The sequence below is a fragment of the Eleutherodactylus coqui genome, unplaced genomic scaffold (assembly GCF_035609145.1).
Source record: "Eleutherodactylus coqui strain aEleCoq1 unplaced genomic scaffold, aEleCoq1.hap1 HAP1_SCAFFOLD_654, whole genome shotgun sequence".
Lineage (NCBI taxonomy): Eukaryota > Metazoa > Chordata > Amphibia > Anura > Eleutherodactylidae > Eleutherodactylus > Eleutherodactylus coqui.
In genome coordinates, this window is record NW_027102606.1 from 1 (window position 1) to 26,083 (window position 26,083).

The 26,083-nt window shown below is 44.8% G+C and overlaps 1 protein-coding gene across 1 annotated transcript in view; it reads right to left on the bottom strand.

Annotated features, from left to right (window-relative positions):
* Positions 1-464: 464 nt before the first annotated feature.
* LOC136605421 (embigin-like) overlaps positions 465-26,083 on the bottom strand; it is a 28,804-nt gene continuing 3,185 nt past the window's right edge. The window contains exons 2-8 of the mRNA XM_066588948.1: positions 16,355-16,441; positions 12,632-12,821; positions 9,128-9,216; positions 7,334-7,461; positions 4,475-4,757; positions 623-656; positions 465-530 (exon numbers count right to left, since the gene is read on the bottom strand). Of these exons, the coding sequence (XP_066445045.1) occupies positions 473-530; positions 623-656; positions 4,475-4,757; positions 7,334-7,461; positions 9,128-9,216; positions 12,632-12,821; positions 16,355-16,441 (869 nt within the window). The 3' untranslated portion in view covers positions 465-472. The remainder of the gene's footprint in view (positions 531-622; positions 657-4,474; positions 4,758-7,333; positions 7,462-9,127; positions 9,217-12,631; positions 12,822-16,354; positions 16,442-26,083) is intronic.

Genomic DNA, 26,083 nt, shown 5'->3' on the forward strand with positions numbered 1-26,083 from the left:
TCTGACAAGCCGATGGTCTCTATGGCAACCTGTAAACAAAGCAGGAGGTTGCCGACATATCGGCAATATCTTCTGCTGGTTTTTCAAAGCCCTTGCTTTGTTCTCTGTGGGACTGTGCAGGCAGAGCACACTGTCACAGCTTGTGGCATTGTGCTCTGCAGCTCCCATAGTGATACATAGCCCGGAAATCTTCCGGGCTATGTCGCTATGAGCAGTGGAGCTCGTCCCGGAAAATTTCCGGGCGTGCCATTCAAGGGGTTAAAGGCTACCGTTACGTCTAGGTTGCTATCTCAATGTTGTTTTCAGCATGTGAGACGGAACCCCGAAGTGGCGAGCGGGGGTGAACACAAAGGTGTCGTTTTAAACTGAACTTAGATCTGATCAAACTTCTCCAGATCCCAGATGTAGACATGCCTGCCTGCACTGCTGTCTGGAGATTGTATCTTCCCTGTAGATGATATTACCTGTGGTATTACGCCTTCCTCTGTCTTGTGGTGCCGGCTTCGGCAAGGCTGCTGTCCTCAGATTTTCTGAAGTAGAAAAGAAAGTGACAAAATGTAATGAGGCCAAATCCTAAAGGAAGAGCTATGTGTTTAAGAGAATACGGGAAATGAACTCTTACAGTTGCGACATCGGTTCATAGTCCTTTTTATCGTCTGCAGAAGAGAAATACAAAAAAATCAGCGAAGACCGATAAATATGTGAAATAAAATGTTACATACTCTGTACACAACTAGAGATGAGCGAGCGTACTCGCTAAGGACAATTACTCGATCGAGCATTGTCTTTAGCGAGTACCTGCCCGCTCAGAAGAAAAGGTTTGGCTGCCGGTGCGGGTGAGAGGTGAGTTGCGGCGGTGAGCAGGGTGGAGCGGGGGGAAGAGAGGGAGAGAGAGGTCTCCCCTCCGTTCCTCTCCGCTCTCCCCCGTCGCTCCCTGCCCGCCGCCGGCAGCCGAACCTTTTCTTCCGAGCGGGCAGGTACTCGCTAAGGGCAATGCTCGATCAAGTAATTGCCCTTAGCGAGTATGCTCGCTCGTCTCTATACACAACTAATTACTAACTAATAACTTCACATAACACTAACATTGTGAACCTCAAGTTAGCATTGGGCTGTGTTAGGCTGGTTTCACATGGCATCTTGCACTAATAAGACCCCCATTTTTTTGAATAGGGTCACATACATGAGTGGTGCAATACAGGAAAAAAATTGGGGCATGTCCTATCTTTGGGCTGGCTTAGGCAGTCACACAATCACCAACATGCGACTTTCCCATGGATACGAGGCGTTTTTGTGTTGAATCCACCTGTATCACTTCGGGGAGGTAGCGATCCTCCGCTGAGGCTGACAGCCACAGCAGAGGATCGCGGAGTGTTTCCTATTGTTTTCAAGTGAAACCTTGCATCGCAAAAACAATGGGCAAGGGTACGCCCAAAGAGAGGACATGCCGCTATTTTTTTCCTGCTTCACATCGCAGTGCGAGAAAAGAATCACTCATGTCTATCACCCCATTCAAAAAAATGGGGTTCATATTCATGTGAGATTTGTGCATTGGACAACGCACAAATCTCTCAATTTTCTCGGCCGTATTAAACCAGCCGTCAGGATTCATAAATTTGCCTAATAGTTGTTTAGCACTAGAGATGAGCGAGCACCAAAATGCTCGGGTGCTCGGTACTCGGGACGAACTTTTCGCGATGCTCGAGGGTTCGTTTCGAGTAACGAACCCCATTGAAGTCAATGGGCGACCTGAGCATTTTTGTATATCGCCGATGCTCGCTAAGGTTTTCGTTTGTGAAAATCGGGGCAATTCAAGAAAGTGATGGGAACGACACAGCAACGGATAGGGCAGGCGAGGGGCTACATGTTGGGCTGCATCTCAAGTTCCCAGGTCCCACTACTAAGCCACAATAGCGGCAAGAGTGGGCCCCCCCCCCCCCCCCGCACTGTCAGCATAAAGATCGTTCTCCTCTGCCATAGCAGTAACAGCTGTGGCAGAGAAGAACGATGTTTGCCCATTGAATTCAATGGAGCCGGCAATACAGCAGGTTCCACTGAAAGCAATGGGCTGCCGGCGATCGCGGGATGAATTGTCGGGAAGGGCTTAAATATATAAGCCCTTCCCTGCAATTCATCCAGAAATGTGTTACAATAAAAATATATACCGGCGTATAAGGCGACGGGGCGTATAAGATGACCCCCAACTGTCACCTTATACGCCGGGAATACAGCGGAGCAAAGAATAAAAATCATTACTCACTTCACCGGGCGTTCTGCGGTGCTCCTGCAGGCTGTCGCTCCCTCTTGGTCCTCGGCAGAGCATTGCTTTCTCTACGAAGGGCTTTAAATCCCCGCCTCCAGAAACACACGTGCCTTCAGTCAATCACAGCCAATGACAATGATGTCATTGAATGGCTGTGATTGGCTGAAGGCACGTGTGTTTCTGGAGGCGGGGATTTCAACCACTGCGTTCAGAAAGCAATGCTCTGCCGGGGACCAGGAGGGAGCGACAGCCTGCAGGAGCACCGCAGAATGCCCGGTGAAGTGAGTAATGATTTTTATTCTTTGCTCCGCTGTATTACCGGCGTATAAGGTGACAGTTGGAGGGTTGTCTTATACGCCCCGTCACCTTATACGCCGGTATATATTTTTATTGTAACACATTTCTGGATGAATTGCAGGGAAGGGCTTATATATTTAAGCCCTTCCCGACAATTCATCCCGCGATCACCGGCAGCCCATAGCTTTCTGTGGAACCTGCTGTATTGCTGGCTCCATTGAATTCAATGGGCAAACATCGTTCTTCTCTGCCACAGCTGTTACAGCTGTGGCAGAGAAGAATGATTTGTCTTCTATATGTTCTCAATGGGGTCGGCGCATATAGAGAAGAGAACAGAAATCGCAGATCGCACATAGGTGCGATCTGCGATTTCTATGGCCTAAGAAGGACCGTTGTGGTTCTTGAAGCCTAAAATCACTCCTAACACTCTCCCTATAGCAGCTCCGGCATCAACAACACTTTCCCTGAACTATGTCAGAATGCATCTGTGGCGAGCCGCAGGAGGGGCAGATTTTAATACTCGGGTGACACCTGATCTCGCCAGCCACTCACTGCAGGGGGGTGGGATAGGGCTTGAACGTCGCAGGGGGAAGTTGTAATGCCTTCCCTGTCTTTCTATTTCCCAGAAAAGCGCGCAAATTTCTCAGGGAAGAAAATGAAAGTAACCCGAACATCGTGTAGTGCTCGTCACGAGTAACGAGCATCTCGAACACCCTAATACTCGAACGAGTATCAAGCTCGGACGAGTATGCTCGCTCATCTCTATTTAGCACACCACCTACTGGTAAACCGCACCTACCTTTTTTCAACTTCAGTGTGACTTAAAAGGTGAATCATTTTGCATAATTAGCTATTTTTTAGGGCTGAATTTACACATAAAATTTGCAGAAACTCCTTTTTATAATGTGACCAGTATGTTTATATTTGTCAGAACTTTGTTTTTCTCTTGCAGAGCTCTAAATCTCATTCATGCTCATAACGTTTATTGTTCTCTCTATTGCTGACTGCAGATAGAGCTACATTTTGCTATATCCAGCCGCCATCTAATTTTTTGAAATCTGTTCAGTGAGTTGGAAAAAAAAAAGAAGGTTATACTCGCCTCACTCAATACCTAACGACAGGGCCGATTCCCGCTGCTTTCCACTTCCTGCTGTAGTGATGACATCATCAATACCAGAGACATGTGACCACTTCATTCAGTTATTGGCTCACTTTGGCTGTGAATACCTACAGCTATTTACATGTCCCATTGTTGGACCAGCATTGCTGCTGCAACAGGATGTGAACAGGAACAGCAAGCAATCAGGCATTGCCCTAATGGGAGCAGCAGGGGATCAGGGGAGGTATGACTTTTTTATGGTTTTCCATCACAGTTAGAAAGTTTTAAGAACTTTTGTGGAGCTGGATAACCCCTTTTTAGGCTGCACATTCACTTAAACCTCTGAGGTCTACAAGATTAAAATTTTTGGTTTTGCTTCCTGGTATTTAGAGATGAGCGAACGTGTTCTTAACGAACACTTACGCTCCCGGACACCGGCTTTGCCGAGGACTTCAGTGTCCGCGCGTAAAGCTTCGGGGGGCGCCGGGGGGCGGGGAGAGGCGCGGCGGCGCGGGCGGCAGCAGCGGGGAACAGGGGGGAGCCTTCTCTCTCTCCCTCTCCCCCCCACTCCCCGCCGCACCCCCCCGCGCTGCCACGGCGACCCCCGAACTTTTTTCGCCCGAGCACGGAATTGCTCGCAAAGTTCGGTGTTCGGGCGAAAAGGGGCGGAGCCGATCACGTTCGCTCATCTCTACTGGTATTCCATAACTTTTTTATTTTTAAGGCTACTCAGCTATTCGAGGCCTTGTGTTTTGGTAACATTTAATTTGTATGATTTTTTTAGATTGGAGAATGCATAAAGAAGAGGAATTAATTACCTTCTTGATTCTGTTTCTTCTTACTCATGAACTCATAGACCAATATTACAGCCACTAAGATTGCAACTTCACCAGCGATCACAAGGAAGACCTTCAGAGGAACCATGTAACTGAGGACTACAATATGTACCCGGCCTTCACTTTCTACATTCTTAAATTCGGCCTTACACACGTAGTCACCACTGTCACTTTCAGACAGGTCTGTAATGCTCAGGTTTGTTTCGTTGCCTTTCTTGCTAAGTTCTTTATATCTTTTGGAATCTGAAGATAAATTTAGTGCCACCTGTAGGAGAAGAAATGGATCATGAGGAAAAAAAGAATAAGCAATACAAGAAAAGCCTATCCTTCGCATCTAATGAGGACACCATTACTCATAAGGTCGTACTGGCCCACCAGAGATTCAGAGGACCCTCCGGTGGGTCCAGGATCTGACACTATAAAAGGCAATCTTTGTTTTTAAGGCTTTATTTATAGTTTTATAACAATGAATAGAATTAAATACTCAACAACAATCACAAGACACTGTTTGGAATGTATGATTACAAATACAGCAAAATAGGTAGCATATGACAGCAATGCCAACTGACAATCTAGGCCAAACTGACATGATTGGCACATGCAAGGATGATCTGGTTGACGTTTAATGGCACTCAACCACAGATAGCTGCATAGTCTCCAACAATTTAAACATTATACAAGCAGAAATGATTCTGGCAACAAACGAATGCTGACAGTACCAAGTCCAAAGACCCAACTCCCACCAACGTGTTTAAATTCCGGTCTCTGAAGTTGGTATTCACGTGGACGACGCTTTTCCAAAATTTGTAGGATACTTCCAGGACATATATAAGAGCTTGTTGCAAATGGCAATCTTATCTGAAGCTGACTTGGAGAAAATCATTGCAGTTGAGGTATATTTCTTATAAGATGATTCACAGATAACCTATTAGATCATACTAATGATGCTGTATGTCCTGCGTGTGCAATGTTAGCAACACATATTATGATGGAATTATGATGGGCAGATATAGTGTAGTTGAAGGTTCCCAAGAAATCCCAGTGTAATACAGGTTACTCAAGTAATGATAACAGTTTGTTCTAATGGTGTTGTCGCGTGACGCCAGTACCTTTTTGGGGGGGGGGGGGTGAACTCCAGTGGATGGTTTTGAAATAACAAGTCCACGTAGCTTTGTTGCAAACCGAAGGTACACAGTTTACTAGATTTTTGTAAAGGCATGTATTAACAGTTACGATTCACAGTGGTGCAGACTTATCTTGCATTTAAGTTAACGTTGCTCAAGACACTTGGATAACACATGCAATTCCACTTCAACCCTCTCTCTGTGGTCTAAGGTTACTCAAAGAAGAATCCCACCAGTCTTAGTTATTTGAGGGTTTGTTTCCAAAGGATTAAGTTAGCAGAAAATGGAGTAACTATGATAGGGCTGCTTGCACTTTCCCTACTCTATTGTGTAGACAGTTCCCAGTTCTGTTCTCCTCCACACTGCACTTGATTCTGTAGCTTTTGGAGCTCCTGCTCTCCACTCCAGCAACGTTCACTTCAGCAGCACGGCTGCCCACCTTCTCTCTCGTCCCCCTCCCAATGACAACCTCTCTCTCAACTCCACCTTTACTTCCTCCTGCTTTTTGTGCCTTTTATCACTAACCACACCTCACATCCTGTCTCACCCTACTCATTTCCCCTGTACCTTCTCCACCTCCCTCTATCAATCAGGGATTTTCTATAGCAACAGCCAATCCAGAGCAAGCTGTTACCAGGCAAACTAGTTTAAGCATGTAAAGAAGGGGGAAGACAGGGTCTCTCCACTCTACGATACCTTCTATGTCTCCGTAGGAGCACATAGCCAGGTATTTTAGGACATATGTTTGTATGGCTATCCTGTAGGGCCGTTTGGGCCACTACACTGGAATACACTGCAGAGACCTCTAGAGTGTGACTGGCGATCAGGCGAGAGGGCAGGCATGGAAAAAGGTATTTTTGCCAGCGTGTAGCTTTAATATTATTTTTTTTGAGGAGATGGCCACCTCATATATAAGAAGTCTAAGAATGTATGTTGTGTCCTGTATATTGAGAAATTACTAATGTATCGTGTTCAGTAATCCAAACACCCCACTCCCACCATCCAGGTCTTCTTGCTGGATAGTGCCACCCCTTCTGTTCTGGATCTGGAGGGTTGGTTGGGGGGTATGTTACTTGCAGTTGTTTTTGTTTGTCATCTGTCCGATCTGCTGTTTCCAGTCCTGGTTTTTGGCCATCCAACATGGCCGCTGCAATTTTCTATCTAACTAATATACACTGTGCACTTCTCTCTGAATAGCCAGTGCTGATCACATGAGCAGCTCTGGCAATCAGTGAACAGGTATAGTGAATTAGTAGTCTGACACTACCAATGCACTATGGGATTTAGGTAGTGTGAGGACTGAATTAGCCATCTTGGAGGCTTAAAATGGGACTCAAAATTGGCAAATCAGACAGCAGAAAAGAACAAATGCAGATAACATATCCCCATCCCCTCTGGTCCCGAGACAGAATTTTGTCCTGAAACGAGAAGGTCACTTTAAGCACTGCTTTTTTTCCATTGCACTTTATCTATATAGTGGATTCATTTGACTATTATTCACTGCATGTTTCTTTCTTCTCTAAATATGTAGTTGATACTGAAGTGAAAAGGGGCTTAGCTCCACACAGGACATGAATGGTAATGTTTTTGGAAGAAAACATTCATGTTTTTCTAATTCTGGACGAGCCCTTCACATTATTCTATTTTGTACACTGAAAATTGAGATAAGCAATGTATAACTGCACAGCCAGGTGAAATACAAAGCATCTTAACTTACCAGCTCGTTCTCCATAACTTTGTACCATAGCCATCTCTGGGGATTGTGAGTATTAGTATGGCACTTAAGGGCTACGGAATCTCCATTATAGGTAACTAAGCCCTTGCTCCCACCATAAACCAGAGGCACTAAAGAAAAAAACATCCACAAATATCATTACATGAGACATTTATTAAAACAAGGGAAGAAAAGCCATGAATTTAACTTATTTAGCAGAAGTTTTAATTCTACAGCGGCAGATATTAGTTAAGTGCTATCGTTAACTGCACTTTTTGAAAACCTTTGAAAGTTTTGATCAGTGGGAATCAGTGTGCTGGGACCCCCGCTGATCTCAGGAATGAAGGGGCTGCAGCACTGTGACTCTTCGGCTGTTTTCACTGCCTACTGGCTCCTCTCGGCAGCTGAAAACGGACACATAGACTTCTATAGACATCTATGTATTTGTCTTCAGCTGATGTGAGACGCCAAGAAGTAACAAAGAAGTCGAAGAGGCACAGCGCTTGAGAGAGTGCTGCCTCCCCTTAATTTCTGTGATCCGCAGGGGTCTCAGCACCCCGGTCAAAACTTTTGAAATGTTGCTCTAGTGTGTCAAAAGTTTTTAAAAAGTACACTAGCTTTTTAGGCCAATTTCACACAGGCGACAAAATTGTGTGATTTTCTCGCGGTGCGACAGTGCTATGAATTGCATGTATGTAAAGCCCATGCTTTCCTATGGATTCCTACACATTAGCGATGTTTTGTAGCCTGTGACACTGCGAGGAAAATAAAATTACGGGTTGCTAAAGATTACCACGATTTGTGATGTTTTGTAGCCCATGTTTCCCTATGGACCCTTCCTTTCTGATACATCGCATTGCACGAAAGTGGGGTATTTGGGTGGTGCGATGCAATTTTTCAGTAGGAAATCCTACTGTATAAGTCTTAGCTGCATAAAAAAAATACATCACCTAACAGCCTCTGTTCACTCCACTGCGTCTTCTCTGCAGCTCCCCGACACTTGCTTGTATTTTTCTCTCAGCGCTTCCTGGCCAGGGGTTCAAATTTCCCGCCTTCAGAAAAGCTCTGGCTGTGATTGGTTCTCGAGCACCACAGCTCAGCCAATCAGAGCTAGCGCTCGATGAAACAATCACAGCCAGCGACCTACAAAGTCCTGGTGTCTCCTCTGTAGCCCCAAAAAGTCCTGGGGTCCCTTGTGTAGTCCCATAAAGTAAGGATGACCCCTCTATGGCCCCAAAGCTTTTATTACCCTCTTTGTTCACCCCCCCCCCCTCCCCTGAATGTCTTGCCAGCAGCAGCGCAAGCCTCACTTACATTGTAGCTGTGGGAACAGTGCTCTCCCAGTCCATGCAGGCAGATTGCTGGGACACCAACTGCTGGATCCCCAGCACTCTTGAGATCTGCACTCCACGAATGCCCCATGTGAATGGAGTGGCAATGCGCACATGTGATTACTACTCTATTCACTTCTATGAATGGAGAAGATTGCCCAGCTTATCGATCACCCTCCATCTTCATAGACGGTAATGGTGTGTTGGTAACGTATGTGCTCTGCCACTCCATTCTCATAGGATATTCAGGTGGCACAGATCTGGAGATCGCCGGGGGTTTCAGAGGTCGGACCACCATAATTTTATATTCTGTCACCTGGAATGTGGTCTTTCACTTGTATTAATCTGTCCCCTTGGTGCAAAATCTACACTAGGAATCGGAAAGATATCCTCCTTGTCTGAAGACTCCCTTACACAACTGCAGTTAACGGAAGGAGAGAAATGAGTGATCATGTTTTTGTCTTACCTTGTAAACTAAATGTCCCTTTTACTTCTGTGACAGAACTGAAAATACACGTGTAGTCGCCGGTCTTGTTTATGTCCGTTACCACAAATCTGTGAAATAAAACGTCTAGGTAAAAGTTGACCATATTTAATGATGACCTTGAATGTCATAGAATCATAGAATGGTAGAGTTGGAAGAGACCTCCAGGGTCATCGGGTCCAACCCCCTGCTCAATGCAGGATTCACTAAATCATCCCAGGCAGATGTCTGTCCAGCCTTTGTTTCAACACTTCTATTGAAGGAGAACTCATCACCTCCCGGGGTAACCTGTTTCACTCATTGACCACCCTCACTGTCAGAACGTTTTTTCTAATATCTAATTTGTGTCTCCTCCCTCTCAGTTTCATCCCATTGCTTCTAGTCTTTCCTTGTGCAAATGAGAATAGGGCTGATCCCTCTGCAATGTGACAGCCCCTCAGATATTTGTAGACAGCTATTAAGTCTCCTAGCAGCCTTCTGTTCTTCAAGCTAAACATTCCCAGATCCGTTAACCGTTCCTCATAGGACATGATTTGTAGACCGCTCACCATCTTGGTAACTCTTCTCTGAACTTGCTCCAGTTTGTCTATGTCTTTTTTAAAGTGGGGTGCCCAGAACTGGACACAGTATTCCAGATGAGGTCTGACTAAAGGCCCATTTAGACCCAACGATTCTCACTCAAAATTCTCTCAAAGCCATCTTTTAAGCGAGAACCTGTTCCACTCATTGATCACCCTCACTGTCAGAAATTTTTTTCTAATATCTAATTTGTGTCTCCTCCCTTTCAGGTTCATCCCATTGCTTCTAGTCTTTCCTTGTGCAAATGAGAATAGGGCTGATCCCTCTGCAGTGTGACAGCCCTTCAGATATTTGTAGACCGCTATTAAGTCTCCTCTCAGCCTTCTTTTTTGGAAATATTCCCAGATCCTTTAACTGTTCCTCATAGGACATGATTTGCAGACCGCTTACCATCTTGGCAACTCTTCTCTGAACTTGCTCCAGTTTGTCTATGTCTTTTTTTAAAGTGGGGTGCCTAGAACTGGACACGGTATTCCAGATGAGGTCTGACTAAGGAAGAGTAGAAGGGGATAATGACCTCACGTGATCTAGACTCTATGCTTCTCTTAATACATCCCAGAATTGTGTTTGCCTTTTTGGCTGCTGCATCACATTGTTGACTCATGTTCAGTCTATGATCTATTAAAATACCCAAGTCTTTATCACATGTGCTGCTGCTTAGCTCAATTCCTCCCATTCTGTATGTGTTTTTTTCATTTTTCTTGCACAGATTAAGGACTTTGCATTTCCCCTTGTTAAATACCATTCTGATCTTGGATCAGTGGGGCCAGCTTAGTGTCTTTGCAGCTGTGGTCCTGCTGATTCCATCACAACTTTTTTTTGTCCCCCGCCCCATTCCAAGTGCTGCTAGGGCTGCCAGGACTATGAATCTGTCAAGTAGGCGGTTTCCAATGAAACCTGAATTCATCCATTGACAGTGAGAGGTGGAGACAGCCCAATTCATAGTTTCAGGAGCTGAATCAAAGGAGACTCAGTAGGGGGAGTAGAAAGAAAAGAAAAGCTGCAGTACAGTAAGTGGGGCTGTGGCTGCGAAGTTATGGAAAGGCCATGCTGATTCGAAGACAGGATAGGTGGTCCTTAATAACAGAGCATAGGTACATCTGGGGGCAGGGAGTGCTGGAGTGGCATGTGCCCTGGAGGGGCTAAGAGGAAGCCAACATACAACTTTGTTGTGGCCAGGGTATTTAACTACAGAACAACCAACGGAACCTTTATTCCACTAGGTGACAAAAAACCTCACTGCCTCTTTTTGTATATTTATTTCCTGCTACTTACATAGCGCCAACATATTTTGCATCACAGTACAGAGATTACCATCACTCATGTCAGTCCTAATGTGCCTCCTAATATACGTTGAATTGTCACTTTATTAGATCCCTATCAAGTAGCGTGTTCAGCCTTTAGAATCGCAGCAGTTTGTCGTGGCAAAGATTCCACTAGGTACTGAAAACATTCTGCCAGAATATCGGCCCATGCGGACAGAAAGCTTCTTGCAGTTGCCACAAATTAGATGGAGGTACAAACATGCACTGATCAGCTGACAGGAAGGGTTCATCGATTCATGTTGTGTACACCAAATTCTCCAACCAGCATGGTGCAATAGAAATCTGGAAACATCTCACCAGGTGATGTTTTTCCACTGCTTGCTGATCCAGTTTTTGCACTCGTTTGCCTAATAGAGTCTTGTCTTTCTGTTTCTCAATGGCACTAGAACTGCTCATCTGCTGTTATAGCCATTTGATGCTAAGAAATGATGATCTGTGTGTTTGAACATAGTAGTTGGAGCACCGGAGTTATATGTGGTTGCAATTTCCTTGGCTGTGCACCACCTAACCTGTTCATCACAATGATTCTTGACATCCTCCTCTGCCTCTTCTGGCCCCTTTCATTGATGCATTATTTACATCCACAGGTTCCCCTTTCCATGGATGTTTTTCTTCGATCACATCATCCTCGGTATACTCAACAGACTATTGCATGAGAAAACCCCACAAGGTCGCCAGTGTATGAAATCCTGGCCCTGGTTTGTCTAGCACCAATGACCAGAACTTGTTCAAAGTTGCTCATGTCACTTAATTTTCACATTTTAAAGTGGATTCACACTGAAACTGATCCACAGAAAAAAAAACTTGCTCACTTGATTTTATGTTGCACTCTGGGATCACGGGTCTAATTTCCATACAGGGAAGCTCCAATCTTGAAAGGTGTCTCTAATAAAGTAACCAATCAGTGTATTCCCTGTTTCATGCACTAGGGGCAGGTTCACAGGAGGCTCATTTTTGGGATTGGAGGGAAACCTATGAAAACACATTGCTACCCACTATACTGTGTTTTACACATAGATTTCTCCAAAATGCAAGTTGGCTCAATATGAAGAACCTAAGGAACCTTTACATGGGCAGATAGTTGCCTGAATAATCCCTCAAATGAGTAATTTTGGGCGATTATCGTCCTGTTTATAGACAGCCAGCGACAGGGAACAGAGCGAAAAGTTGCTTGGTTTCTCTTGGCATTCCGATTCAGCTCACTGAAGCAGAACGACTACTGAGCAGCTTCACGCTCACCTTGAGCAGGAGTTTACAGTGAATAGAGGTGGGCTGGACCGCTCCACCTCCATTTGCTTGACCGACTATTGCTCCTTTGTCTTATACAGAAGTGATAGTCGCCGGTACGGCTGTCGGGCGCTTATACGCCCAACAGTCGTACTATGTAAAAGGTATTTTTAGTTGATAATGAATTACAATATGTGCCTGTCAGGTAGATATCCACCTGCCTGTCTCTGAAATATGAAGTGTTCAAATATTGGAGAGAAATGACTTGTTCCCAAATCTGTCGGCTTTTCTTTTCCTAGGTTGTCTGTCCCCTTTAATCACGGTCAGAGCTGATATACACATATAATGTACTCACTCATATGTGGTATTCCATTGATAACCTGTATTGTTGTATGCGTACAGGTTGCTGCTAATTTTTTCTCCTCCGTGTCTCCATGAAACATTGATTTGTAAATCTTTGGAGTCGACAACTAGATAACATACGAGCTTCAGGTGGAGGGTGTCGTTGATAACGATATCCTTCTTATTATCTTTGGTAGATAAGCCTTTAACAAAAGAAAACGATTAGTGAAAACCTTTGAAAAGTTCGGTTCGGCTGTTGTACCAAACCTTTGCAAAAAGTTCAGTTTGATCCATAGAAATTTGAACCAAAGCGTTCACCAAAACCCCTAAAACTGGTGTATAACACCATAAAAAGCCCTGTATAACACTCAGTGTGTTATACAGGGTTTTTGCATCTTTTAGGACTCTTGCACACTTGCGTTTTTCTTGCACGTTTTTTTTTCACTCGATATCGGTGCGTTTTTTTTAACACGAATGTCAATGAGACTGTCTAACCTTAAAAAACGCATCGCACAAAAGTCACAAAGGACAAACTTGCGATTTTTGTGCAATGTGTTTTTAACATTAGAAAGTCCCATTGAGATTCGCGTTAAAAGAAGTAGCGATAGCTCGTGAAAAAAATGCGCAAGAAAAATGCAAGTGTGCAAGAATCCTTAGACAGTGATTTATACACCAGTGCTCAGGACTAGTTTTGAGCAAACAGAACCAGTAGAACTTAGTTTCAGGTAGAACTATGCTAAAAGTTTGGCTTGGGTTTGTGCAAAACCAAACTTTTAGCAAACCCGTCCTACCTGAAACAGGGTTCTAATGGTTTGATTCACTCAACACTAAAAGTGATACAGGGTATATCGACCAAAAATCAGAATGATAGTTTAATGGGGTGTGTTGAGGGCAAAGGCAGGTGGCTCAGGGACCAGAACAGGAAGTTAGGTCAGCGCCATATTGATGGTGCAGTTGTGAGATTCTGAAGACGTCGAAGCCAAGCTCAGGCTAGTGTGCATAGAAGGGGTATTGAAGACACACTTTTCCAAGTGTTACAAAAAAGTTCAATGGAGAAGAGTGTCTGGGATATTTCTTCAGCTTCGCAGAGAGAGATGGCTACTTTTTCCACTGGTTCCTGAGACCATCTGCCAACCACCACCCACATGATTTCTGTTTGTTGGCTACAGGTTACAAGTTGAATAAAAGTTACAAAGTTCAGAGCATCGAGTGGAACTGTTGTGATGCTCTCTCGGCATCTCTTGGCTCAGGAATGACCCTATGATAGAGCGTTCTCTCAAAATCTCCCTCTGCCACAGCGCCCTTGGGTCCATGTCTCAGAATCCGGTTGTAGAGAAACCAATCTGGCACCAAAGGAACCGGAGTGTCAGGTAAATCCATCTATCCAGGTACCCCTATGGCCTATTCCTGAGTTTGGTAGGACATATGTTAGCACCAAACCTGCTTCATAAGCAGAAGGAGCCAGAAGCATAGTGGGTTATTCTTGTGGTCATGGTCTCTTAAGTGGATCGGGACTTGCTTTTCATACCTCTGCCACCATATGAGCCATGAACTGTGAAAAAGGGAATAATCACCTCACCTGCTTCCGCTCCCATTTTGACGGTGCCTGCCTGGTTCCCTGCTCCTGTCTAATTTCTGCTACAGCATCGATGGCGTCCAAACCATGGGACATGTACAGTGATCACTAAACACTAGTCAAAGTAGTGACCTGTTACTGCAGCAATCAAAAATCCTTAAGTAGAGAGCCGCGGGAAGCTATGCACCATCAGAGTGTGTGCACTGGAGGAACAGGTAAGGTTCATACTGGGCCACTTTAACTATAGGGCAAATGGTGCATTGGCTGCAGCTTATAGTTGATGACAGATTCATTTTAATGTCAGATATATCTGCATCCTCAGGATATGGATTCAGTTGAAAAATATGGAGAAGCGAAAAATTAATGAAAAGTTATATTTAGCTATTGAGTGCCTCCTCCACTCTGGTCTCCACTCACTTCCAGGTCCAGCAGTCACATTCCTGTTGAAGCATGTGACCGTTGCAGGAAGTTACCAGTCTAAGTACCCATTGAGGCCGGTGATTGGATGCAGTGGTCATGTGCTTAGACAAACACTTGATTGCTTGGCACAGAGATAAATAGAGACCACGGGAAAGCTTGCTGCTTGCTGCGCCTGGATTAAGTGAGTATGAGTGGTTTTTTGCCACCAAAAAAGTTTGGGGATTGAGGGAGGTAGGGCAAGAGTGCATGGGTAGGGGCAACAGTGGAGGGGAGACCATTTTAATACCTATGCACTGGGCACTTGGGTATTTAAATAACCCTGGGTGCATATGCCATGCTTTTGTGCTACACTAGGCATTGTTATATAGGTCCCCCCCCCCCTAAACAGCCCTTTTTATATATCTAAGCCAATTATAATGACCACCACCTAATATCCAGAGTAACTGCCATGTGCTGCACAGACATCAGCTAGACAGGCCTGGAGTGACTCAGTAAGGTGCTGGTAGGTTGTCTCAGGTATCTGGAGCCTTGCTGACTGCAGTGCATCCCATAGTTGCTTGAGGGTGCATGGGGGAGGACCCATAGACCGAACACGATGATCAAGATGGTCCCACAGATGCTTAATTGGATTGAAGTCTGGGGAATTAGGGGGCCATGAAGTACTTGGAAGCCTTGGTCATGCTCTTCCAACCACTGTCGGACATTTCTAGCCGTGTGACTTATTGCTTTGTCCCATTTGCCCTACAGAAGACAAACAGCATGTATAGGTGTATGTCTTCTGCAAGGATTGATTCATAACCAAAATGGGTTCACATGGATAAGTGGGCCAGAGAATGCCATGAAAAAATTTGCCAGACCACAACACTACCGCCACCAGCTTGGGTTCTTCCAACAATGGCTGCAAAGTGTTTGTATGCTGATATTTCTCACATGACACGCCAACGTCCATCTGTTCAATGAAACAGAAACGTGACTCATCACAGAAGGCAATCCTTTGTCAATTGGCAGGAGTCAAATTCCGATACCGCTGTGCAAATTTAAGTCTTTTCTTCCGATGCACCTTTGTTAGCATAAGAGCAGTGACCATCCATCTGCTTTGGAGCCCCATAAACAGCAGGGGAAGATGAACTGTTGTTTTAGACACACATCTGGTAGCCCCTTGTTTAATTTTCATGGTGAACTGCTTCACTCTAGCATATTGATCGGACCTTGTGCACCTTCGTAGCTGACATTCACCTCTCACCTCAACCATACAAGGTGCTTTGCAGTTTCCACGTTGTTTATTCACAATGGTGCCATTTGTCCACGCGTGATCCACTTTCACCACAGCAGTTCACAAACTGCACTGTTTGAGAAATACTGCCACCCTTGACCCGAAAGCCAATAATCATCCCTTTTTCCAACTCTAATAAATTGCTCCTTTTAGTCACGACTAGAGCAAGTAATATATGAGCAGACAGCCTAATACGTACCTCATATACCCAACAAGCCAGCCCATGGCACGTCACTTTCTCATTGGCTACTCACTGCTGACGTCAAAAGTAGGAGGTGGTCCTAATCATGTGACTCAACTGTGTATATGCTAAGTAAAGTAGAAAAGTTGAGCATTTGTGCCTATAGAGGTAGCCTGCACCAATCTGAGAATATTAGAAAGTCATCGAAATGTCAATGAGCCCTTCAAAAGGCCTTCGCAAAAATGAATGACCCAAACAATCATAATGTGTAGCTACAAGGTCGTACCTGCTATCGATATGTTGTGTTCTTCTCTAGTGAAATTATACAAGTCTTCTTCATTATGTACCGGAGCATCTGCTGTCATTTCTGGACCTGGGAGAGAAAAGACAGAGCATTACATTGGCCTAAATCCACTTTATGTTTGTGTAATGCCATTGTGTTCACAGTTTGACCTTCAGCCCCAGTCTGACAAATCAATATTGTATCTTAAGGCTTGATTAATGTGCACCGTCCTCCCCGGGCTTAACCCTCCGTCTCCAAGTGTTCAGCTAATAAAAAAGACTGTAGGCGGCAGGTGCTGCGGTTTAGTTGGTAAGGTGTATAAAGGCCTTGTGTTCTGCGCAGCGCCGGGGAGTCATTTCCTTATGCAGAAAGTAGAGCAGTTATATTTATAGTCCTATGTTTGTGTTCTTTATAGATTGCAGCTCTGTGATCACAGTCTTTGTATTCCTAAACATAACATTTATGTGTTTTTATAATATATATACAGTAAAGAAAATGTCTTCGTATGATGTTTTTTAACTCCAAGCAAAACTAGTACCCTGTTATGCCCAGAGGGGGAGAGGGGGCGCTGCAAGGCACAGGACTTCAAAGGACACTAAAGATAGAAAAAGTACACAGGTTCCCAGAATCTGCACCAAGGCATTTCAGGATTTGTAAAGGGCTGGGGGGATCAAGTACGCCAATTGCCCCCGCCCCCCCCCCCCCATTATATGAATTGTCTAGGAGTTTATGGATGATTGGTGACATTGGGTAACCTAAAATCCCTTGTATGATAAAAGGGACAATCAGAGTGGACTAGTAAAGGACAGTGTGATGTGCATAGAATTATACTTTGTGTAGTCTAAATAGGTCAATAGGGACTGGAGAAGGTCAAAGAAAGAACAACAGTAATTTGAGATGAAGGTTGTCCTTAATAAAATATAAGGCAGCTGCCGAGGCATTGTTAGGGTCCTAAAGGATCAAGGACAAACGATCTACCAAGCTAAGTTTAACTTGACTGTAATAACTTTCTGCGACAAGTTATCTTATCTTAAAGAAATTTAGGATAGGCCATCAATAGTTGATCAGTGAGGGCCAAACTGGTGCTCTCATGCATGGAGCTGCTTTCTGTGGGGAGCAGATAGCTCCATTCTCACTGCAGTGGCCAAGCCTGGTATTACACCCATTCTCTTTAATGGAAACTGTACCTGTAATGCCAAGCCTGACCACTGCAGAGCTGTCTGATTCCAACAGAAATCAGCTTCATGCATGAGAGCATCAGCCCAGCAAACAGCTGATCAGCGAAGATTACGGAAGATTCCCAAGAATAGGCCATCAGTAGTTTACAACTGGACAATCCCTTTAAGTCATTGAAAAACTATTGTTATTTTCACACAACAAACCCATTGTAAAGTTCCCCACACAGTAGAAGAAACCCCCTTTGTGCCCCAGTTACAGTGCCAACGATTGTACCCCACATAGAAATAGTATTATAATTAATGTTACAAAATCTCCTCTCATACTCCCCTGCCACTGGAATGTTGAACTAGCTGTTGGCCAGAGGTTCAGAGCAGTATGCAAGTATCTAAATGCCTGGTGATACCTCTGGGCAACTGGCAAAGTATGCCTTTGGGTCTGATCCAAGGTAGAATCCATAGCAAAGCACTATTTTCTTGTATGTTCTCTCCTTTTCTATACCTAGAGAGAATCATCTAGTATTTGAGCTATCACGAACTCACTGAAGCCTCATAAGTAGGAAGATCAAGACTGCATATCTAATCGATGAGGGTCTGACTCCTGGAACCCCACTGAATGAAGGAGCAGCACAGATGTGTAATTAGAAGCTTATGAGCCTAAAGGCATAATCTGGAGCAGGTTCTCCAACCTCTACTATGTAGAGGTTCTTCCCTGTAAGACCAGTGTGACTATGGAACTCTCTTTCTGAGGACGTAGTGATGGCAAGAAGGGCCTGGACATCTTTCTTGAGCGATACAATATTATATGTTATAATCATTAATAACTTCAAAAGGGTTGTTGATCCGGGGATTATTCCGATTGTGAGATTGGAGGCAGGGAGGAATTCTTTTCCCCAAATTGGGAAAAATTAGCTTCTACCTCATTGTTTTGAGGGTTTTTTTTGCCTTCCTCTGTATCAACATTGGGGGGTAATAGGCTGAACTGGAAGGATATATGTCTTTTTTAGCATTACATACTATGTTACCATTTATAATACTGGTGTCTTCTTCTGTTGCAGAGGGACCATTGGGCTGCCTCAGGAACAATCGCCGGGTTGTAACTGGTACTTCTGCAGCCTCTAAAACTAGGTCCCAACATAGCAGTCCAGTCCAATTCAAATATATCAGACTGAACAGTATCTGCTGCAACAAAAACTTCCTCTAAGCATAAACCGATTTCAGACCTATTTACGCAAGCTTAGAAAACCACTACAGCTACATTTCAGTTCTTAAGAAACTTTCTCAAGTTCATTAGAACTGAAATGTTGCAATGGTGAAATAAGGAGGAGTTTTCACTGAGGAAGTACCGCCTCCATTCTCTTCATCACTGTTCTGATTCTGAAAAAGCCACAGATTGGGTTCTTAGAAGTCGTGCACCCATACATGATTCACCTATATGCTGTTTCATTCAGCTTACAGTTGAAAAGTATTGAGGAGGTTAAGGAATAATAAACAGCTATACTCACCTATTGTGTTTCTCTACCATTCTCGTCTCCGCTCACCTCTGGGTCCAGCAGTCACATGCTCAGTACTCGAGGCCAGTGATTGGCTGTAGTAGCCATGTGCTTGGAAGAGCACGTGACTGCTGGACCAGGAGGTGAGCAGAGACCAGGAGGAAGATTGCTGTGCATAGTCTAAGTGAGTATGAGTGTTATGTTTTTTGGGGGTTTTTTTGGTGGGGGGGGGGGGTAATTTTTTTGCTACAAAAAGTTCAGGTGCCCACATGGGTATTAAAACAGCCCTGCTAACATATGTATAGACAATCAAGAAATAAAAATCTGGTAATGGGACAAAACTTCCTAGCATATAGTTTCAGACAGCTGAGTTTGAGTTTAACTCCTCTTTTATTGATTTATGCCCAGTGGAAAGAATGTGTTTTGGGGTGAAACCCCTTCCTCAGCTTAGCCTATGGGACATACTGTTGCTGCAGAAAGTAAGTTGTATACCAGTGTACCATTTTAGGAGGAGGAGGAGTTAGACTTAAACGCCGCAACTAACTCAAACTGTTAGCTTGGAAGTTTTGCATCGTCACCAGAAGTTTTTTTATTTCCTTATGGTTTGTACATGAGCCCTCCTGTCACGGGAGCGGCATACTTTTTCTGGATTGGCAGCACTTTTGTGATTACTCCACCATGGTCAGCCTCACGTACCGTATTATGGTAGCTCCACCCACCTTCTCTCATGTTCGGTTTGCTGTCATATGTGACTGTCACCCCAGACACTTTCGTTTTTTTACCTTGGCTGGTATTTTTTGGTAGAAAAGTGGGCAACCCTAGGCTGGTGTAAAACTGGTGTGGGGAAGGTTTCTCAGCACACCCTGGGTCTTCTAATACCTTTGGGTGTATGCCATGATAAATTCCTCCGCTTCTGAAGGCCAAAGGAGGTCCAACGCACTACTAGATAGGTATCTCTAATAAAGAGGTCACTATGGTCTAAGTAACCTGCTAATGGAGATCTTGACTGCTGAATCGTCAGGACAAATTACATGTTATGCAGACGTGATTACATGTAGCCTATATTTAGATGAAATTTTTCCTTCTTTTTTCCCACCGTTGAAGCCCAAACTCTTTTTGTGCTTATAGACTATATTTATGTCGCACAATTCAGAAGCCGCAATCTTTTCAGACAGATATAAAGCATGTTCTGCTTCCTTGACCGGCTGGGGTGACCTTCTGTTCCAGCAGCTGGTACAATCTGTTGTTTCTTTATGTAGCTACCTCTCAAAACCTCTCTTTTTGATACTCTGGAATAATGCGGTTTTTGTTAAAAAAAAATTGATGCAAAACACATTTAAAAAATTGTCAGAAAATATCCGTTTTTTTCTCTCCGGCATGGCGGTGAAATGTCACAGGAAAACTGGTGCCAGAACTGGTCCCATAGTCGTCCATGGAATCCTTGATGGCAGCTGACACATCAGTTGTACACTGGTTGTCTCTCTGTGCTGGACAGAAAAAAGTTGCATGCAGTGTTTTTCTGTTCAGCTATGGATATCAGACCGGTGCACAAAAATGTCATTAGTTGTGTCCTACTCAGGCGTAAAACAACTGGCCACACACAACCGATACATGTGAAATGAGACACGAATAAGTCGCAAGTTACATAATAACGCAGTAGCGATTGTTTTACGCAACATTGCCTGTAGTTTTTCTTCACTCCCTCGGAGGGTTTATGTTACTTAAACGTTACAAATTGACCAGGATCTCACATTTACAATATACTATATAACTATATCAGAACAACAAAGCACTTTGTGGATTGAACCGCACTCTTAACTAATCGCCGTCTTTCTCCATAATTCGGCTTACTGTACTCTTGGAGGTCCACTCCACGGCATAATACAGACATCGCAGACTCGAGCACCATAGGTGCAAAAGTACATCTCAATGAAACCATATAATGCAGATCGTCACTCTCACCTGACATACATTCTTTTTGGCACAGGACGCTAATACAAAATGCCTTGTCACCCCATTACCAAATATCTGCACATGGCATTGCTGACTAGCTCAATTAACCATAAACCGTGCATCAAAATCCCAGTTATACTACAGTCCTTTTGGGGACGTACTCCCCAAGTCCAAATCCATATTTATGGTGATCCGAGATTGTCCCTATAATGTGCCCACTGAATTGTTGGAGACCGGTCTCACATGTCCAACCCTGAACATGTATCTGCTGGTTTTAATGGACACAATAAAAAGAGAGGTTGGATAAAATCATATCCCACTGCCTGTTGAAATACATTTGAGAACAAGTATTGTTTCTCCATTTGCTGCATTTTGTCCACCACTTGGTGGCTCTATATGGTTGGTAGCACCTACTAGTGAAATCAACTTTTACACAAATGCACACCCCTTTTTTCTTCAGCTCCTTGAGGCTTCTGGTCCCTGGATATCTTACCAGGCTCCGGACCCTCATACATACCAGGTTTGCTCCACCCCTTTTCTATCTTTTCACATGTCCTAAAGTCTGGTCCTTTTCTCGGTCCATCACTTACTTCTAGAACTAAGTCTTGTTCAGGAAGGGAGCTGCCCTCTCCTTCCATAGAGTGCCTAGCTGTTAGGTCGCTCTTTATATGGAGGTCCATAAACAGCTTTTCTCTCCCAGCTGGTGGCTAAACACAGCTCCTCCTCACCTAAGGCATCTACCACCCCATAGCTGGTGTCTTATGCGGTTCAATGCCGTTCCATTTGGACATCCCTGCAGAGCTGCTATCATAAATAAGAGGGGAGAAGAACACTGCTCACCCCTCTTACATATGTGCACCAAGCACATGGATTGTCCAAGAGTTAAAAAAAACCTTGATGCAAAATATGTAATAAAATAACAAAACCACATTCTGTTTTCCTGTTCCCATAACTGAACAGGAAGGTAGAATGTCACAAAACAGAAGAGAACAAAAGCTAACAACTATTGTAACCTACCGAACATAACATAACAGTGTGCTGGGGCTTCCTAGGACTTGTGCTCCTTCCCAAGACAGTGATAAAGACTTGTCCACCTGCTTTTTACCCTGGCTACTATGGATTACTGTAATAGGACACAACCCCCAATGTAGGGGAATATTTGGGTCCTTGTATTTTCAGATATTAACTGTCTGAGCCTCAGAGCTACATTTTTGTCCAACTTTTTGAATTAGTATGTGCTGGTTTGCAGCTTGTCTGGTTTTGACTTGTTCGTCAGACTTTCACTGCAACTGCAGGTAGAAAAGACTGAGATTTGCAACTGAGACGTTTACAGCAAAGCCGGAAAATCACTGAAGCAATATTTCCTTTCTTACTGTTGAAACCGCTATGCTTATAGACCTCCTATCTTCTTTCAGCATGTGTATACAGTATGTACAAACTTTGCAAGTAGTGATGATCGAGCTTTGGAAGTTTGGTTCGGCCGGTTCACTAACTTTTGTAAAAAGTTTGGTTCAATCTGAATTAGTTTGCAACTTTACCAAACTCTTTAGAACTGGTGTAGAACACTTCATAAAAGCCCCGTATAACACAGAGTCCAGGCTTCTATGGCTCTTAGGGCTTCTTTACACGGGCGTATACGCAACTACGCTCGCCGCTACAGAGTGCAGTTGCGCATGAACAAGGTAAAAATCTCTTTTACCTTTACCTTTGAAACTCAGCGCTATTCTGCGAAGGTTTGAAACAAAGCGGGAAGATAGGTCCTGCCCTATCTTTCTCGCACAAAGTATTAACTATGTGTGAGAAAGATAGGGTAAGTCCTATCTTTTCCTGGGCGTAGTATTAAGGCCTCATGTCCACGGGGAAAAGAAGAATTGAAATCCTCAGCGGATCACCCGCACGCGGATCCGCGCCCCATAGGAATGCATTGACCACCCGCGGGTAGATAAATACCCGCGGATGGTCAATAAAAGTGAATAAAAAAATTTCTGGAGCATGAAAAAAATGGACATGCTCCATTTTAGTGCGGGTCTCCCGTGCGGACGGCTCCCGCAGGCTTCTATTAAAGCCTAAGGAAGCCGTCCGGATCCGCAGGGGACCCGCACCTGAATTAAACTCACCTGCTCCGGGCGATGGAGATCTTCCTTCCTTCGTGGCAGGATCTTCTTTCTTCGGCCCGGCAGATGCGCGCAGCTGGCGTGCCGAGCACATCTGCCGGGCCGAAGAAAGAAGATCCGGCCGCGAAGAAGGGAAGACACGCACGACCCGCAGCAGGTGAGTTTATTCTGATTTTAATGCCTCATGTCCGCGGGGCAGGGTGGACCCGCTGCGGATTCTCCATGGAGAATCCGTAGCGGGCCTGATTTTCCCCGTGAACATGAGGCCTAAAGCCTGAAAATCCCCATAGTGAATTTGAAACCATTGGAATCAAGGTTTCTTTCTGACGACATATTTTTTCTGCGCAAAATCTTCGTCCGTGAAAAGATAGATCCTGCTCTATCTTTGTCCGTGTTATGGAGAAAACTGCTATAGACTTCTACGGCAGCTCTAAAAACGGAGGGGGATAAAGTTACCCTGTGAACACCAGGGGGAAAAGAAGACAGCTAGCCCTACTTAGGCATTTAATTGCCATTCTATTCCACAGGAAGGGTGTAACTCGCCAGCATGTGACCTGGCATTTTAATCACAAAACAGAAAGATCTATCTGTTAGCACGGACCTATCAGTCTGCTTCTTGCCATTTCCTAATTTCTTTCCATACTGGTGAACGTATTTGCGCATATGTTCATCTGAATCCACCTGAACTTTGCTAAAAGCTCAATTCAGGTACATGCCAAAGTGAACTTTTAACAAAGTTCAACCGCAGATACAGGGTTAGGGCTTATTTAAACGAGCGTATATCGGTTGGGTTTTCATGCCCGGCCCCTTCCCTCCCCCTTATTGGCTCTCTGCCTCTCTCCTCCAGTCTGGCGTTTGCAATGGGAGGGACAGGGGGAGCTAAGCTCTGCTCTGTCCCGCCCACTCCCATTGCTGGCTATGGACAAGAGGCGGGGAGGGGGAGGCAGCTTAGCTCCGCCTCCATCCCACCTACTCCCATTGCAAACTGGAGAAAGGCAGAGAGACGGTGAGGGCATAGGCGTAGCGTCAGGGAGTGCTGGGGTCGCCATGGCGACCCGGCCCCTGCGCTCAGGGGGCCCCGTGGCCGCCCTCCGCCATACCCACATGCACATTCAGTGCATATACCCGGCCCTTGAGCTGAGGGGGCCCGGGGGATCGGCGCTGTCGGCCGCATGATGGCTGAGGAGAGAGAAGAGAGACGGGAGGCAGCGCCGCAGGTCGGCAAGAGCAGAGGGGAGGGCTGTTACACGTGGAGCCGGCAGCTAATTACAGGCTGCAGACTCCCACGGCGCGGCCCTCCAACTGATAGACTGCAGCTGTGAGTGGTCACAGCTGCAGTCTATCAGTCTCTGCCGGCCAGCGATTACCAGGGGGAGGGGCTACTGCGGCTCTACTCACCTCCGGAGGCATATTAACACATTCTGCCGCAGTTCTCTGGCGCGGCCGATTCACCCAATCAGCTGGCTGGAATCGGCACATGTGACTACACAGCGTGCACGCGGATTGCCTGCAGCAGCCGTGTGCACTACACAGTATAGTTAAGCAGCCGTGCACTACACACTCCACTTAAGCAGCACGGGGTTAGGGTTTAGGGTTAGGTTTAGGGTTAGGTTTACGGTTAGTGTTTAGGGTTAGGGTTGGGGTTAGGGTTAAGCTTTAGGGTTAAGGTTTAGGGTTAGTGTTTAGGGTTAGGTTTAGGGTTGGGGTTAGGGTTAGGTTTAGTTAACCCTAACCCTAAACCTAACCCTAAACCTAACCCCGTGCTGCTTAAGTGGAGTGTGTAGTGCACGGCTGCTTAACTATACTGTGTAGTGCACACGGCTGCTGCAGGCAATCCGCGTGCACGCTGTGTAGTCACATGTGCCGATTCCAGCCAGCTGATTGGGTGAATCGGCCGCGCCGGAGAACTGCGGCAGAATGTGTTAATATGCCCTCCGGAGCGCTGTATGCACAGGACCTGGGAGAGGACCTGTGGCTGCAGATCACATGACCAGGCTCTGGTCATGTGATCAAAAGACGGGGGACTTTCCATTACAGGCTTCCCAGAGACTGCTGCAGAGGTGAGTAGAGAAGGAATTATAATTATATATGTATAGCTGGTATAAGTTATATCAGCTGTATATATATAATTATATACAGGGAATACACAGGTTACACCAGCATGGGACATGCCACTATATACAGGGGGATACGCATCCTGTATATAGTGATATGGACCATGCTGGTGTAACCTGTGTATCTACTGTATATAATTATATATGTGCAGCTGCTATAACATATACCTCTCCTGTGTGTATATATATATATATATATATATATATATATATATATAATTATATACAGGAGATACACAGGTTACACCAGCATGGGACATACCACTATATACAGGGGGATACACATCCTGTATATAGCTATATGTACCATGCTGGTGTAACCTGTGTATCTCCTGTATATAATTATATATGTGCAGCTGGTATAGGTTATACCTCTCCTGTATATAAATATATGTACGGCTGGTATAGGTTATACCTCTCCTGTATATAATTATATATGTATAGCTGGTATAACCTGGGTATATACTGTATATAATTATATATGTACAGCTGGTATAGGTTATACCTCCTGTATATAATTATATATGTATAGCTGGTATAACCTGGGTATATACATGCATTAAAATACAACACGCCATGCTTTTTCTTCCGTGAGTGGAAAACCGCAATTTCTTTCCGCTCGTGTAGAGGAAAAAGGCTTTTCCATAACATGCTATGGGCAGTACATGCTGCGGAATCCGTAGGCGGACGCCCGCTCCATATTCCACAATGCAAATCCAGCCGTGTGCAGCCGGCCTTAGGCTAATTTCACACGAGTGAGTCTGATATCAGGCCGTGACACTCTGCCCCCTATCACACTCACCAACGTGTGTCGTCCCCGCGGATGTGAGCGGTTGTTGTGTTAAAACCAGCTCGCATCACATCATCATATTCTCGTGCGATG